Source organism: Numenius arquata, chromosome 5 (genome assembly GCF_964106895.1).
Source record: "Numenius arquata chromosome 5, bNumArq3.hap1.1, whole genome shotgun sequence".
NCBI classification, from domain to species: Eukaryota; Metazoa; Chordata; class Aves; order Charadriiformes; family Scolopacidae; genus Numenius; species Numenius arquata.
This window is the reverse complement of record NC_133580.1, coordinates 40,918,575-40,935,093: the sequence shown is the minus strand read 5'-3', so window position 1 is coordinate 40,935,093 and position 16,519 is coordinate 40,918,575. Positions and strand designations below refer to the sequence as shown.

At 37.4% G+C, this 16,519-nt stretch overlaps 1 protein-coding gene across 1 annotated transcript in view; it reads right to left on the bottom strand.

Annotated features, from left to right (window-relative positions):
• Positions 1-16,519, bottom strand: part of RAPGEF2 (Rap guanine nucleotide exchange factor 2) — a 189,994-nt gene that overhangs the window by 98,219 nt on the left and 75,256 nt on the right. The window contains exon 4 of the mRNA XM_074147893.1: positions 13,572-13,655. Coding sequence (XP_074003994.1) covers positions 13,572-13,655 — 84 coding nt within the window. The remainder of the gene's footprint in view (positions 1-13,571; positions 13,656-16,519) is intronic.

Genomic DNA, 16,519 nt, shown 5'->3' with positions numbered 1-16,519 from the left:
AATTACATTGCTTCAGTTGACATCTCCATTTAGAAGAATCACAGAAAACTACCAAAATGAAATACAAAGGTATTGCATTAAGCATATTTAGAATTTGAAATTATGTAAGCCAGAGTCTTCATTTGCTTTTGGGCAACACCACAAACCCCCTCCCCGCAAATGCTATTAACACCATCATTATTTACGTTCACGTGCCCTCTGCTGTTTCCCATCTTCCCCCTGCCCTCCACTTCTCAATCCCAGAGCAGAGAGGAGCCACCGTTCCTCTGGATGAATCAATTGCTGCAGGTGCTGAACGGTGCTGCTCCCTCATACCAGCACCATGACCTCAGCCATGGCCAGCACCTTCTGTCTGTCACCCCAGCAATTATTCCCTGATGATTCAAAAGGAAACATGGGCAGAATGTCCGGTCTCTGGCAAATCATCAACATTTAACTTGTAATGACATCAAAACGTGTTAGATTTAGTTCTAAAGCAAGCCAGTCACACAGAATTCCTGAAAGAAATATTACAGAGCAGTATTTAGTAGATGTCTAGATGGAAAAAAAATGGGGACTCTTTTCTATCTGCCACTTTGGGAGATAGTAAAGGATTCAGTCAAGCTCCTCCTCCTGTATCTTTTTTTATTAAAAAAAAAAAAAAAGTTTCATTTTGGTATGCCCAGATTGGAATTAAAAACGTCACTCCCTCTTAATGTCTTATTCTAACCAAGCTAGGTTTAGCTGGGTTTCCCCTGAACATGCTGTGAAACCCAGACTGTTCCTCCACCCGACTCGCCCCTGCCAGGGATGAAAAAAGTTCCAATTTAGAAGTGTGTATACATGAACAAGCCATCCCTAGGGGAACACTTAAGTGTTCTGACGAAAACTAAATTTGGCGTGGCCATTTTCTGACCCCTCAGAAAAAAAGAAAGACAGAGGCCTTCATGCATGCAGAGCAGCTCAAACATGAACAGCCCTCCGCTGGGGAGGGGGCAAGGGGGGAGGCAGCAGCGGGTTTCCCCACGCTTAAAGCTGCACACTGGAAACTATGAAAGCAAGGGGTTTCGCAACTAAAAGACAGAGGATCGTTATCAGACAATTTGATATATAGAATTGTATAATATAGGCTGACTTTTCTGATTCTTATTTGAATTAGTGCCTGCCTTTTAGAAAAGGTAAGCAAGTATGTGAGTGAGTCCCCAAGCTGCTCTTTGACTCGTGTTAAATACTATTTTTAATTAAAATGTGGTGGTTATTTGCATATCAAAATAATCAGTAGATTCACCTTTTTTTTTTCCTTTAACTTCTTTAATTCTCACAATGTTATCATATTTATAGCACTTCTTTCAGCAAGACAGCTGCTTTACAGAGATGCTTTTGAGTTGAAAGGAAAACTGAAATGCTGGCAACTGGAATAGGAGTTGAAGAGGCACTTGCAGACCTGTCACTGTTTGCAAATCCTGGAGACTTGAGCTCACTACATACCATGGATAAGGATGATTAGACTTATCCAGTGTCATATGATAGCTTAGATGTTTACAGGCTCTGATACAACAGCTCATGTGTCAGGGAAGGGACTCACTTGCAACATCACAGCTAAGTACATGCCACTTAATTATACTGGGGTCGGCGGGGTGGGGGAGTGTTTCACAAGAGGGGAAAAAAAAAAATTAAAAAAAAAATAAAAAATAAAAGCCTCAAACATCACTGCAGCTCGTTGCTTGACCTGGGACCCAAACGGTCCACTGCCTGTGGGGGAAGAGGAATCAGGGCGTCAAGGGCAATAACCCGGGTGCTGCAGCAGGGGGGTGTAGCGGGGGGAAAGAAACCAGCAAGCCAGAGAACGCCTGACAGCTAACCAGTCCACGTGAAGGACACTAAAATTACACAATAAGGACATTTATAGTATATTAATGCTTTAAATAATTTCTGCTAAAAATGTGTGAAAGTTAATTTGAACTCCAGCTTAAAGCTTCAGTCAACTTATTCAGTATTTTGAGCACGTTTAGTTAGCATCTTTACAGATGACAGACCATAGTACCTTACCTACGTAATACTCATAGGGATTTCTTTATTTCTTATGCAAATACAACCCAGATCAGAGGTTGCATTAATCTGGCAATTTATAGCTGACTACTGAAAGCACTTCAAAAGAAGTTCCCGAAAACCCACAGTGAATAATTTGAAATTAGCTAGATTCTGGAGGTTTGCTCCCAGAGAAAGCCCCTTCAGTCAACCCCTGAAACATATGCCTTATGATCTTCACACAGTTTTTCTTTTAGTACAGACTACTGTTTTGAAAAGTGTGGTTAATTTTAAAATTTTACCTAGTTTCAAGACTGAGTATGGCAGCAAGTTTGACTAGTTTACTTTGTTGGGTTTTTTTGCAACATAAAGTTTCCAATTTGTCGCTATAATGTTACCCTAAGACTAAAGCTGAAAAACAGTTAAAAACCCAATCCGAAAAAAACGCTGTAAAGAATAACAAATTGGTTTGCAAATTTACTGCAAATGAGGGTAGATGCTCAGGGCCTTTATAGCAGCAGGTAATCGTGATTACTTTTCAGACTAGAATTCCACTGCGGGTTCTTTATGACTCTTTCATATATACTATAAGAGAAATCTGTTTATGAAATTTTCCTCTTAAGTTCAAGATATATAAACAAAATGGGAACACAGAAGTAGCGGCAACAACAAAATTTAGCTTGTTGCAGCAGTTCATCTACAGAGCATCTCTAGTACGGAAAGCTAGAAGGCCGGTAGCTCATCAGAGCAGCTGACAGAAGAGATGTTTATTTGGAAAAAAAAAAATTCTGATTTTATTTTTAAATTAGAAGTTCTCATATTACTTTATCTTGGAAAACATTCAAAGATGAAAGCTTTTTTCCTAACCTACTTTTTTTTATTATTTAAAAAAAATAATTAAGAAATGATTTGAATAAAGACAGCTTTGCTTATGCTTAATCTTAATGACGTCTGTGTTGCCATGGAGCTTACTGTGACATCACACGATCTACATAATGGTCTCAAAGAATGAGAAGTAGTAGGGAAACATTACTTAAGAGGCAAGACCTTGTCTGAATACAGTTTGGCTTATTAACATTCATGAAATTCATTAAAACAGAGGAGTGTTTTTCCAACCTTATACAAAGGCTTTAGATGTTAGATCCTAAATGAAGAGGTTTTTTTGCCTGGAAAAATATATAGTAAGCTTTTTTAAGTCCCACTGTAGACTTTCATAATTAAGGTATTAGAAATCATCATATTTTTAAAAAACTAAAAAAAAAAAAAATTAATAACTTGACATGCCGTCTAGGTTTTTAGTAGTAAAATAAGACCATACATATTGTCATTTTCCACCCCCACTTATTAATTCACATGGAAGGCTAAACACATGACCTCAGTAACTGGTTTCCATAAACCTTATTAGTACAGTGCAGATGTATTCCAGATACCTTTCTAATGAGTGCCCTATATCTGTAAATGAATAAACAAACTAAAACAGTGAAGTAATTCTGCAATTTTGTTTCAGCTATTTAGATTATAATTTGAAAATAAATTATCCCTCACTTAGCATGTTATACTATGTCTGTTGTCCCTGGATTTATTTTTCAGAAACATTTGAAAATTTTAGCATGACCTGAAAGAAAACTCTCAGACATTTTTAAGCCTTCTACAGCATAGAATAACATTTTGTTAAAAACACTATTTAGAAGAAGAATTATAGAAGTAGAATCATGCTAATAATCAAAACAATACTTTTGATTCCTTCCATCTTTCTACAGTCCTGCAAATACACAAGTAAGTAAAAGTTATTGCTTCAGTTTATCAAGATTGTCCTTCACCAAAGATAAGTCTATAGAAGTTTAGATCACCTGAGTTCCACATGACGCAACGAAAAGGCTCCTCCCCACGTATACCCCAAACCTAAATGCAGGGACAGCCATCACATAATACAATTATATTGGACTTCCCGCAAGAGCTTTCTTGGACATTTTGTTAAATAAATAAATATATACACACATATATATATTAAAAAAGACTTTTAAGTCTTGCACTTGTAAGCACAAGATGGACTCTAAGGTACCTCTTGACTTTTCTGTAGAGTACACGAATTTTGGTGAGCGTGATCTTCCACTCTCTATATTCTTCTCTTAGATATAATTGTTGAGCAGTAATAAATCATCTCCAATTTCAGGATTTAAAATGTACTTCCCTGTCTAGTTAATGTTGTTCCAACACAGCTCTACTGAAAATGGTCTTTTCCCCAGCATATCATACCTAGACTGACTTTGTCACCTTCTTGCTCTGCAATGCATTCCGTACCCTCTCTCCACATGGGTAAACTTCTCCCTCTTTGGTATTCTTCATGCTATTTTTGTACATAGTTCATTTTGTTGTTATTTTGGGGTAAGCAATGACCAGATAACTTTCAGTTCATTACCTTTATAAAACTTGCCCAGAAATCCTGGGAGCATGTAGAACAAACATGGTTTTCCTTTTGCCCTCAGCAGGAATCTCATAAAGCCATTTTCTCAAGTAACTGAGTTTTTGTGATGTTTTGCAGGTTTGTACTAAAGCTTAAAAACTTAAATACTATTGTATTGAATCAGAAGAAACCTTAAATAAGATGGAACAGATTGCAGGACAAGTCAACTGTTTTTCTCTGATATATATATTTAATTAGCAATGTAAGCAGTAGTGAATATCCAGGTACAACAGGTCTAACTTTAAAATAACCACTTACTTTAATATGTAGAGAATTTCCCTTCCATAACTCCTCAAAGACCTCTCAATTTTCTCCACATCCCCATTTGTATGCAAGTAATTTACTATCATTTCAGATAACATCTTTTTAATATTAAAAATCAAGCCTGAAATTTTACAAAGAAGGTACCAGTATAAGTGAGAACTGTTAAAATTAAATGAATATCACACAATTATAATGTACACAAGAACAATAAAAGCAAAAGCAAATATGAATGTTTCCAAGACTGATTAGATGTTGTTCTCAATTACTTCAAATTGTGACATGCTCCATTAGAAACCTTAATGCCGGGATTAGAAAGGTCTCTCTAACCAATGAGACACAAAATGAGATAAAGAGAAGAGTCAGCAATAAAAATCATATTGTTTCAAGGCCAGTTTTCATTGCAGCACGTTTTAAAAACCACGTATCAACTAAGAAGCACCAAATTTTTTCAACAATGAGAATATTTCAGCATCTTCAGGAAAAAAAAAAAGTTTTCAGTGGAATGCATGTTTTTCCCATCCATCCTAGAGAGCATTCTAAAACATTCCCAGCAAAAACAAAAAGCCCACCATTTCAGCACATTTTTCAAACACTAAATAGACATAATTTTAACCCCAACTTTCTAACATTTTAAAAAATTGGATGTGAGAGTTGGTATCATTCATAGATATCATATATTGTATTTCCTCTATCAGCTACCTTCAAGGATTCTCTCCTTTCCTCTGCTTTCTTTCTGATAAAAGATTATCCCCTGTAAATCTAGTCTGTTAAACCTCTCTGCTTGCTTAATTTTAATCTTCCCTTAAGATACACTCATGCTTACACAGAAAAATTCTACTCTCCATGTCACCCCAGATATTGTGGTTTTCTTAGCAATGGCTATATCCCATACTCCTATCACACTGAAAAATTTTGATTATACTTACTCTATATAGCAAGTGTTTGAAATTTTTATAATCATTGTTGTTGTTGAAGGAACAGTAGCAGGAAATGCCATCTTGACTTAGCTTACAATTACCATGCGTGAAACAATGAGAAGCTGGACCAGAACAAGGAATTCTTGAATCTACAAGCTCTACACCATCATTGAATGGTGTCTCTCTATAGAAAGTGCATGAAGTTGTTTTGAACAGTCCACCAATGCACCTGAACATCAACAGGTGATCCAGACTCTCAAATCCATCATCAGGTCTTTCATATGGAAAGAGACAGAAGTCTGTAGCTCTAAGATTTAAGCCTAAAACTAGTACAAGGCTTGCATTTGTCAGCTTGTGAGGGCTTCTTGGCTTCTCTCCAAGGACAGAGCATTTCCATCCCTGAAAACCTTCCACGCCTTAAGAGGAAACAGAAATATTCAGGCTCACTTAGAAGTTATTCAGGTCATTTGACACTTTCTGCTTGTTACCTTCTCCTCATTACAAACTTGGAAGAAAGCCTGGTAGCACTAGCCCCACTACGCTAGATTTCTATTTTTATTTTCAAAAGATGCCAGCGTAATAGATTAAGTCCCCTAACATTTTATCAGCTGGGCAAGAATAAAATTCCAGTAGTGTTGAAATCATTGTTTTGACAGGAACAACGCCAGACACCACCCAATCTCATCATTTAGGAACTGTGTCCTCTTCTATTTCCCAACACCTCAGATACTGGCAGCACACTTGGAAGATGACCAATTTCAAACCTCAATGAACTCTTAAATTATTCAGCAGAACAGGAGACGGGGAGAATAAAGCAAAAATGTACATAACACCAAACTCATTTAGCTGTAAAAAACATGTTTAGTATTCATACTTAAAAAGCTGTACACCAATTTCTGCAAATAGTAAGGACAGTTTCAGATGACACTACTGGTTCAAGCAGCACGTGCTCTGCATCATGAGCTTTGCTGTAACAGCAGGTGATATGACAAGACAAGTCCCCATTAATTTATGGCTCAGCTAATTCAGCTACACCTGGAGTTGACAGTGACTGTGTCTAAGTGAGGAAGCCAGGTTCACAGAGCTTGAAACCCTCCCTGCATGTCCTCCTCCCTGCTAGCCGACCCTCAGGGAGCTGATTCAGGGACAGAACCCACAGCAGATCCAGCTCCTCCAGCACTTTGCAAGGAAGAAGGCAATGCCACCCATCAGTGAGCCCCGGGCACCACTGGTAACACTGGCCATGATACCAACGGGAGATGAACAGATTCAAAGTAGATGGACAGATCGGGCGCTCCCAATAAAAAGTTCCCTCTTGTAAGCAAGCTTTTATTTTCTCCAGGAGTTTGAGTCTCAAAAACTAATCACAGTCACATGCACTGTGATAGTCTAATTTTGTGCTTGCAGGTAACAGTAAACATCTCCATCCCAAAGGACATACACAGTCTTTTAGGCAGATGCACATGGTGCAAAGCAATTAGCATTGCTTTCTCAACGTCTATTTAAAACCCATTGTGAGTAATTAATGGTAGACATACACTCAGTCATAAATGGACAGACATCACTACTTCTTCCAACTTCTTTCTTCATCTTATGATCTCAGTCTTTCCTAGATTAAACCATTATGATCACCCTCCTTCATGCTTCAGTTGCAGCTGATGGACCGAAATGCTGAACCAAGGCTTTCAAACCAGATAGGAGACCAGATGGCACTGGGGGTCAGGCCACAGCAGTACCATGCTCTATACCTTCCCACCAGCCTTGAGAAATAGCCATGAGCATGGCTTCAGAACAGTGCTAACTGGATGCAGAAATAAAGAAGTAACAAACGGGTCATGAGAAAATCTAGCAGCGGCAACTAGCAGCAAAAAAATAAAGTTTAATATTAAAGAGTGAGAGTTCTGAGGGCAAACTAAATCCAAAGCACACATTTTCAAGTAATTTCTTAAATGGACTTGAAACCATAACCTGGGGAGTTATTTTCCTTTACAAAGATCCAATGTATGGTCTTTGTGTTTCCATCATAACACTGTAAATCCTTAGCCATAAGCAAAACTCAAACATGGAAAAGCTCACTAAGCTCAGCACAGCTCTTAATCAGCTCCCTCTGCAGCTTAAATAACTAAACCAGCAGCTCCCAAAAGTACAACTGAGCCTCCTTCAAATCCATTGCTCTAAAACTCTCAGTTTCCTGCTCAGGGCAAAAAAAAATACCCCCTTTTTAAGTCAAATTCAAAATTTATCTTGGTTTAAACATTTGTGTATGTTGGTCACTCTCAGTTAAAGCACCAGTTTTGTTCTGTTATCTCATGAGTTTCAGCAAGCAATAGCCATTATTAATAAACCCTAAGTTGCAAATTTACTAGGGTCATATATTGAGAGAAGAATTTTATTGTTGTGATTAAAGCTATCAATGTAGTTTTATTCACCAAAGAGATCGCTCAAAGACAGTTCTCTACTCAAAATATAAATGTATCATCAATTAAGATATATGTAAACCACACCACGCAGCATGTCCCAGGCATCAAAAAAATTTGGAAGTATTTTTCAGGATACATAAAGCTCTATAAATGCACGTACATAGCCAAGATCTCTGCTCCAGCACTATTACACTAACATGCTTTATTTGTCAAAATAAAAAAACCTGCCAAAATCCCAAACAAGTTTTCTTCTGAGAGGTTACTTTCTTAAGCTAATCAGGACACATTTGCTCGAGGACAAATCTTTTTTGCACAAATTGAGTTTTGTTATTGTTTCAAACACATTCAAAACAAGCCCATAATTTCTTCAATTGCTCTCCAGTAGAATTTGATATTCCATTTTTTATATTGTTTTAGTAGAGGGAAGACCAGAGGACTAAATCATCAATATTCAAATAGATACTCCCCTTTTAATTTTGAAGAGAAAAAAAACAGATGGTACTCTTAACTTCAAAACTTAATCTTTAGCTAGAGGAAAAAATTTAAATAATTGCTCTCGTCTGTAAAATTTGTGAACTTGGCAAAGGGAGAGCAGCTCTCCATCGCCATATGAAGTGGTGAGGGGAGAACTGGTTGGATGTGGCAGCAAGGAAGGATAAGAAGAGGCTACAACAAGGAAAGAGCGTAGATGAGTGAGTAGTTAAAGATGAGCAAAGTCAAGTTTCCACGGGGCAAGTCGGCATCGCAGCATGCCCGAGCAGCACAGCACACACCACCCAGATGGTCTTGGAAGAATTCTAGGAGAATAACAGAAAACCCCAAGCACCAGAGCCTACTGGTCTGAGAAAAACTGCTCAGCAATTCTCTGTTTTGTTGCTGCTAAGAGTTAGTTGCATACTCCAGTCATAGAAGCCACGGGCAAACACAAGGTTAGCTGTGGGAGACGTAGGAGACGTTTTTGTAGTGCAGCTCCAAGGCAAGTAAGACGAAAGACCACAGCAAAATTTACACTAGAAGCAAAGTCCTGGAACAAAAACCACACGGGAAGTCCAAACAGCTGAGCAAATGTGATGAGAGCACAGAGCAGACCTAGAGATGCTGGAGGCCATTCCAAAAGATATTTTGAGGGACTGTCACATTACTGCTGTCACTGACCACGTGAAAACACAGGAGAGCCAGGACAACCTTCACGGAGTTGTATTTTCTGCTCATTTATTTTCTGGACTTCATACATAAACCTCATTCTACCATGTGAACTGCTTCAGTGTGCAGATGCTCAGGGAAAATGGTGAGGGGACCAAGTGTTAATTTCTGCTAGTTTGATGGCTGTGGTGGGAGGGGGGAAGTAAGGAACGTTTAGTTTGACTGTAGTATGTGCCTGATATGTTAAAGAAGTATGAAAACTGTTAATAGTAAAATACGGGGGGAGGGAGGGGGAATCTTCCTCACATTAGGCTGTCAGAATAAACTTCACTGTTGTAATTTACAGACATTAAATAGGAGAACAGATTAAGCTTTACTTTGTGTCACTAAAAAAATGGCAGCTTTAATTATTCAGGTCAAAATTCTTTAAAACTCTGAACTGTAAATTTTCCCAAAGTAATAAGTTAACTGAATAAAATCCAGCTTTATTTTATGAACACTATTTGCTAGCTTGGCATTTGAACAAATACAAGCTAAACTATATTACAGTAGGGAAATAAAATTATACTTATGCTATTTTCACAAAACAGACATGGTTTAGATGTTTCCAAAGCAAGTTACTCAATGTAGGACTTCATGTATTCCAATATTTCATCTTGAACATTTTTTTTTTCCATTTTGAATTAAAGACTTGTCAAGTAGCTAGTTACAAGTAGTTTTACAAGTCACCCAGTACATTATACAACTTTGACAAAATTGGTAGCTATGCCACTCATTTCAAACTATTTCAACTAGCAGCTATTTGACCATATATAGTACACTACAAAGTTGCTTATTTTTGGGCTGCTATACTATTATTTGTTTCTCGTTTGAGTGGGAAAGCAGTGGGGTGGCCATTTCTTATGCTTTTAGACAGCTTGGTGGTTCTGGTTTTTTAATTTTTTTTTTTTAAGACATTCTTCTTCCCCAACTATGCATTATCTGTCTGCCAAACCTACTCATCACTCCCTCTCCCCAAAGAATTTTAAATGGTATCTAGCACTAGCAATCAAAGATGTGGAAACAATGATTTGGAAGGGAAACAAAAAGTTTACCTGACACAAAATACACAATAAAAGAGCATTTCCAGTGTTATCCAACAACCAGTCTGAGGAAGCTATACCTGCACCTAATGCAACTAATTTAGCTACTAGTGGTCCGAAATGCAAATAATATGCTGAGTATATGCAGTCAAATGCACTAAAGTACTTCCCAGTTTCAGCTATAAATCTGATGATAGCACTCCATCCTGTTCCTTACAGACTCACATGCCAACAGCCACAAAGTCAGGAGTAGGATGGAATTCTACATCAGCACAGACTTGAGAAAACACCCTCCAAGATGGCAGTCAGATTTATTCACTAGAGCTACCTGAATTATCCTAACTAGGTACTACTTTTACCCTGGCTTGTACTGACATACATTTTAAGAGTGAAACCCAAAGAATAGCAAATGCTCTTCAAATCAAAGCCAAGCTCAACAAAGCCAGGAGGACGGGCAAGAGGAAGCCCACAGGCTGAGCAGCACCAGCAGCTCCCAAGGTCCCTCTGGATGCAGCCCAGGGAACCTGGGCAAAGGGATTTACTGCAGGTGTATGGGTCAGGCTGTCAAAAAAGAGAGAATAATTTTTAGGTAGGAAAAAAAAAAAAAATTAGGGGTTTTGGATGGTGGGATGTTTGGGGATAGGAGAGATAGACTACTCCAAGCTCTGGGAAAAGTTAGGGAAATGAGGATTTTCTGAGTCACTCAGATTTGGAGAGAGGAACGTACTTTTTGCTTTCTGCTCCTACACAGACTTCTCAGCTCCATCCTGCTCTCTTACTCACAAGCTTCACATGTTGCAAAATTATTTCCTACTGGCTTTCTAGTCGGGCAAAGATAAATGGATTAAACTGGGAAAAAAAATAAAAAAACAGCACTAAAATAGTCTACATATGAATTTAGAATCAGTTTACTCAGACGACAATATTTTGGCCAAACACGATCAAAATTAGACGATTTCCACATGGCAACGTTTAGATCTCTTACTATTACCTGACATCAATTATGCATCAGGCCATGCTCCATTTGCTAAAGCGTAGCAAATTCATCTTAATGGCAATAAGACATCAAGACTCTCAAATTATGCAATGCTCAAAAGGCTCTTGAAATCCTTACTCTTTGTACGTATAAATACTCAGTTTAAGCAAACAGTTACCCAATAACTGCCTTTTTGCCCCCTTTTGACACTATTCTTTAGATTTCAAAATACGACCCTATCAGTTCTTTCTTGACGTTAGTCTTTTCAGGATGTCTTGCTCTCTTTTTTCTAGAGCACTGTAAAATTTTGCTTTAGTATTGCTGATAATCAGTCTCTTCTACCCAGTCTGTATATTGCTATTTCCTTGTGAGGAATTCACTGGCAGCATAAGTAAAACTGAACAACTTCGTATTCTTCTCAAGCCTTTGCTTCAATAAATAAATAAATTGCTTATTATCCACCAGTATTCCAAATCAGATATTCAATCTGGGTGCCCTCTCACTTTTCCCAAGTTCCTTATTCATGGATGAGCCCAAGGCCTAGATATTGCAGCTTACTCATTTACAAAGCAAAAATCCCGATTAGCCTTGTCCTAAATTTAAATAAGGCCCTCACCTTCCCTTTAATAAATATAGCTTCTGAGCACAAAGCCTCTCACTTGGATTACTGGTTTTGCTCTTCAGAAATACTTTCCATCTCATATCATTAAAGTTCCTTAATTTTGCTTTCATGGGCTTATCTTTGTTAATTAACAAATCGTCTCTCTTGCATTTGCTTCCCATGACACCAGCTTTGGCAGCTACTTGACTCCATCCACAACTATGAAACTTTTTCTGATGCCAAGTCCCACAAGACCTCAGACACTGTCCCAGATATCATTTCTGAATTTCTCCAGGTGAACAGCCTTTAAATGCTCTGCTTAGAGTCACAGGACCTGTAATTTTCTGTTCATTCTGCCAGGAAGAATCTCAAGCTCATTGTTTATCTTATTAAATCCCACCTCTCATCAAGTGTCAAAAAATGCCTGAAGCACAAGCATTGCTGTAATTCAAAGGAACAGAAGTTTCTTGCCACAGACTATATACAACCAACCTACATTAATTCAGATATCACACAACCCTTCTCCCAGCATCTAAAGGTAGCACTTTCTGCCAGCTTTTTTTCTGGCATTACCTCTTCATGGATGACATACGGGACAATTTTCTTCCATCTGCCAGCAGCAGGCATCCTATAATCTGTTGTTGTGCTACTTTTTACAGTAACCAGTTTTGCACTTTTAGCATATACCATTTGAAGGCACATCAAATATACCATTTTATCAGCAATCCCTGTCCTCTTACAGATGCAAGACACTTGTTTACACCAAGAACACGCCACCATAATCAAATAGAAGTCCCAAGACCAGCATTGCTCTCCCACTGAAACACAGATTTGAACATCTAATTGCTCATGTCAAACAACACTAGTTCTGAAGTAGTTTCCTACTGTTTAAAACTGTAAGGAAGTTTTGAGTGCTTTCATTCCCATCATACCATACAGAGACAGGTCATTCTTTCATTATGGCTTTCACAAATTTTATTACATGGTATTTACTTCAAAGGAGCCTTTTATAGTAGTCTGAATGAATATGCATACAACCAGCATTTTAAAGTGATTCTGCTCTGCTTCCACTAAAATGATCAAGCTCAGCCACCTTAGTCTAAAATCCTTGCAGTCATTTGCATGTTTTTCCATAGCTCAAAATAACTAAATCTTTTACTGTAGCAATATAAATTTGGAGCGTCTCGTACTCAAACTTATCTTTTTCCATTTGAAATACCACTCTTCATTGCAAATCCACTTACACAAATTACAGCCTTAAACAGAAGTAGCAAAACTGGCAGTAGCATGATCTAAGCATATGCTAAAACATGCACTGAAGACTTGTGCATGGTAAGTAAAGCCTCAGGACAACATCATAAGCTCTAGTGCATCCTATGATTTAAACTTTGATTACTCACAGGAACAGACTACTCATTACTTCACTCCATTTGTCAGGTTTTTGGTGGTTTTATTTTTAAATTGACAGCACTTACATGACACAGTATATTTGTACACTGTCCACAACAATGGAATTTTCAATTCTAGCTATGGGCATAAAACAATCACCACAGCTAGTAAAGGCAGGAAAAGTGTGTTTATGTGTGTACTACTTTGTTTCAATAAGCATAAAACATTGCCTTTTAATTCTAAAAATTCTCTACATCTCAGGATTTATGTTTAAAATACAGAATACCATACATTCATAGCTGACATACCTGCTCCTTGGAAGAAACATAGACTCTTTAATGAAGACTGAACCAGACAGCAGGATATACCAACAGGTACCAATATCATCAGGGCTGGAATAAATAAAAAAAAAAAAAAAAAAAAAAAAGAGGACACAGTTTAAGACACTTGATTTAAGTTACTCATAGCACTACCAAATTTGCAGTATGAAGAACATCAAAGAGGCCAAAATGCTCAAAATTATAGAAGAAAGCCATGGTTCTATCATGTACAAAAAAAATCCATCAAACTATTCTAATTTCCACTTGAAAATATATACATTATTAGAATGCCTCATTTCATTTACTTCACTTTTTAAAAAGCAAATATCTATCCCCTTTGGTAACAGCACAAATCCAATGAAATATCATTGAAACTCATTAATATAAAGTCAAGATACAGTAAATCTATTGCATTGTACTCTATTGAATTCATTATTTTCCTCTTGCTGAAGTGAACTGTAGCATCTTTCCCTCTATAAATAAGGCTTCCTTTCCCAATTCTAGCCATCTCCTCCTTCACCCTTTCTTCAAGACAGAAATTTGCCTTTCAGCATTTGCCTTCCCACAAGGTAAGAGAGCACTGGATATATTTGCAAATGGTAAACCTACATCAGATCTGCATCATCCGCTGCTACTACGCACTGCCCCTTTCAAGACTCTTCCTGGCACAAGAATAACTTCCCAACAATCAAAGGGACAAAGAGTTTCTTTTCCTGTCTCTTCATCCTATAGAGGAACTGGATGAGGACTTTATCATCCAGGCCCAGTTCATTCTAGTGTAGATTCAGATCTTCCTCCCTGAGTAATACAAAACCCTTTTCATAGGCTTAGACTCTTCTTGGATAAGTACAAATAATGTTTGGACAGGAAAATAAAATAGCTTAAAGTTACTAGAAATAGCTGCAGTAGAAATCTTGTGCCATTTTGACAGTCAACACTGAGAATATCTGTACTTTACTTCAGTTTTTACCACTCCTACTTCTTCCAAAGAAACTCACTAATTGGATTCCAGTATGCCGTTATGAACTGCACAAGCACTCTTATCTGAAAACCACATCCCTAGTGACACTAGGAGATGAAGATTACTTAATTAATCTGTAGCACCTTCATTTTTTTAAATTACATGTCTCAAAGTCTTTAGTAACAATTAGTTCTAACTTCAAGGAAGAACAGCCCACGTCTTTTAATGACGATGACAGCATAGTATTAAAACCCAATCTTAAATCCGAGTAGGCTACATGCATGTTAGCAGCGTGTTTTTCTTTTCAAGAACTTCAATTTAAGAAGTACCTACACAGCGGGGCCCTCAAAACAAGAGTGCCATTTCCTCAGCACTCACTGTATTATGCAAGTTAGAAAGAGAGAGAGGGAGCTGGCGTAAAACAGCTGAGAGCAAACCGGCAAACCATCCAATCTAATAAATGTGCTCCATTTCCATTTTGCACTGTGCAATATAACCATGAGACAAAGGACAAACATCAAAAACATGAAAAATTAACAGAGGAAATTGAAGACATGATCTATGACCAAGAACACAAGAACTGACTAAGGTGATGCAGCCTGTATTTCTTTTCTACCAGCCTATGGCCTAACTGATGAAGCCAGACTGGTCGCGCACACCCACTAGTGAGGATCTTAACATCTTCAAAACTAAGTCTTCAGGAAATACTTCTTTATACTGACAAACAATAGAAAATAAAACGACAGTGTCACAGCTAAAACAACAAACCATTTTGATTTACATAGTTGAAGGGTACCAGGCTGTCTTTTCTGAAGTGTTTCACATGCTTGCTTCTCAGATGGACCTATATTGCCCTCAAATTTGTTAGTCCAGAAAAAAATTGTATATAAGTACAAAGAACCAAGGCAAATAAGAAAACCATCACTTCAAATGAAAATATCATTCTCAAAAGCATAAACATGCATCACGTCACACATCCTTAAACACTTTTGCCCCCGAATGAGTCCTAAGTTGGCAGGCATACAACCAGCATTGCTCCTGAACTGCAAGGCTCTTGGGTTTTTTGTTGTTTCTGTTTTTTAACAGATGCCATTCTAAATACAAATAATCACACTAATTGGCACAGTTGAAAGTTTTTAAAACAGACCTTTTCAGAAATGGCTATAGACTGAGTGATTTCCCAAACTGCTGGGAAGTAACTGTATTAGAATGTCAATGATAACTTTTTCATGTGCATTACAGTGCATTAGGTTATCACACAAGAAGTTTTGTAGGGTTTGGGGCTTTTTTTCCTTTTCCTAAAAATTGAAAGTTCAATGAAGCATAAAAGCATCCTCTGATAAATAAGAACCTCATCTTGGGTCAAAGGCTTTATAACTCTAAAGCAAAAGTAATCCAGATCTGTTTATACTTTTACAGAAACAAATTTCCAGGATAAAATAATTGAAGCAAAGTTTAAAAAAAATATTTAAAGCAATAGAAATATTTTAACTTTCACAAATCTACTAATATACAACCTTATATTTCCCTCCTTTAAGAGCTGCTGAACTATTTTAAATCCTTCATCAAATCACCTATTTGTGAGGGGCTTTAGTTAACTTTTCTCATTAGAGGACTTTTATCTCCAAAGAGAAAAGCAGCCACTGGCTTTCACATGCACCAGTCAATATGCTCAATATACAAATTCTTAACGTTACTTTTGAACCTACCTTTAAATCACTTGACAAACAGCTATAATGATTATACGTTTAACTGCAGTGGTTTAAGCTTTTCTTATTTGTTCACACACAGCATGACTTTTCACTCACACTTAATCATCCAACTCAGTTTAATCTTTTTTTCTTGCCCGTTCACAGGTTTATCTACTTTTTCTGCAAGTTAGCTCTTCAACAGTTGTTGCTCCTTCTCACTATCTGTCATAAACATCATACTTTATCCACTTTTTCTATAATCAAAAGCAGCATCTGTTTAACAG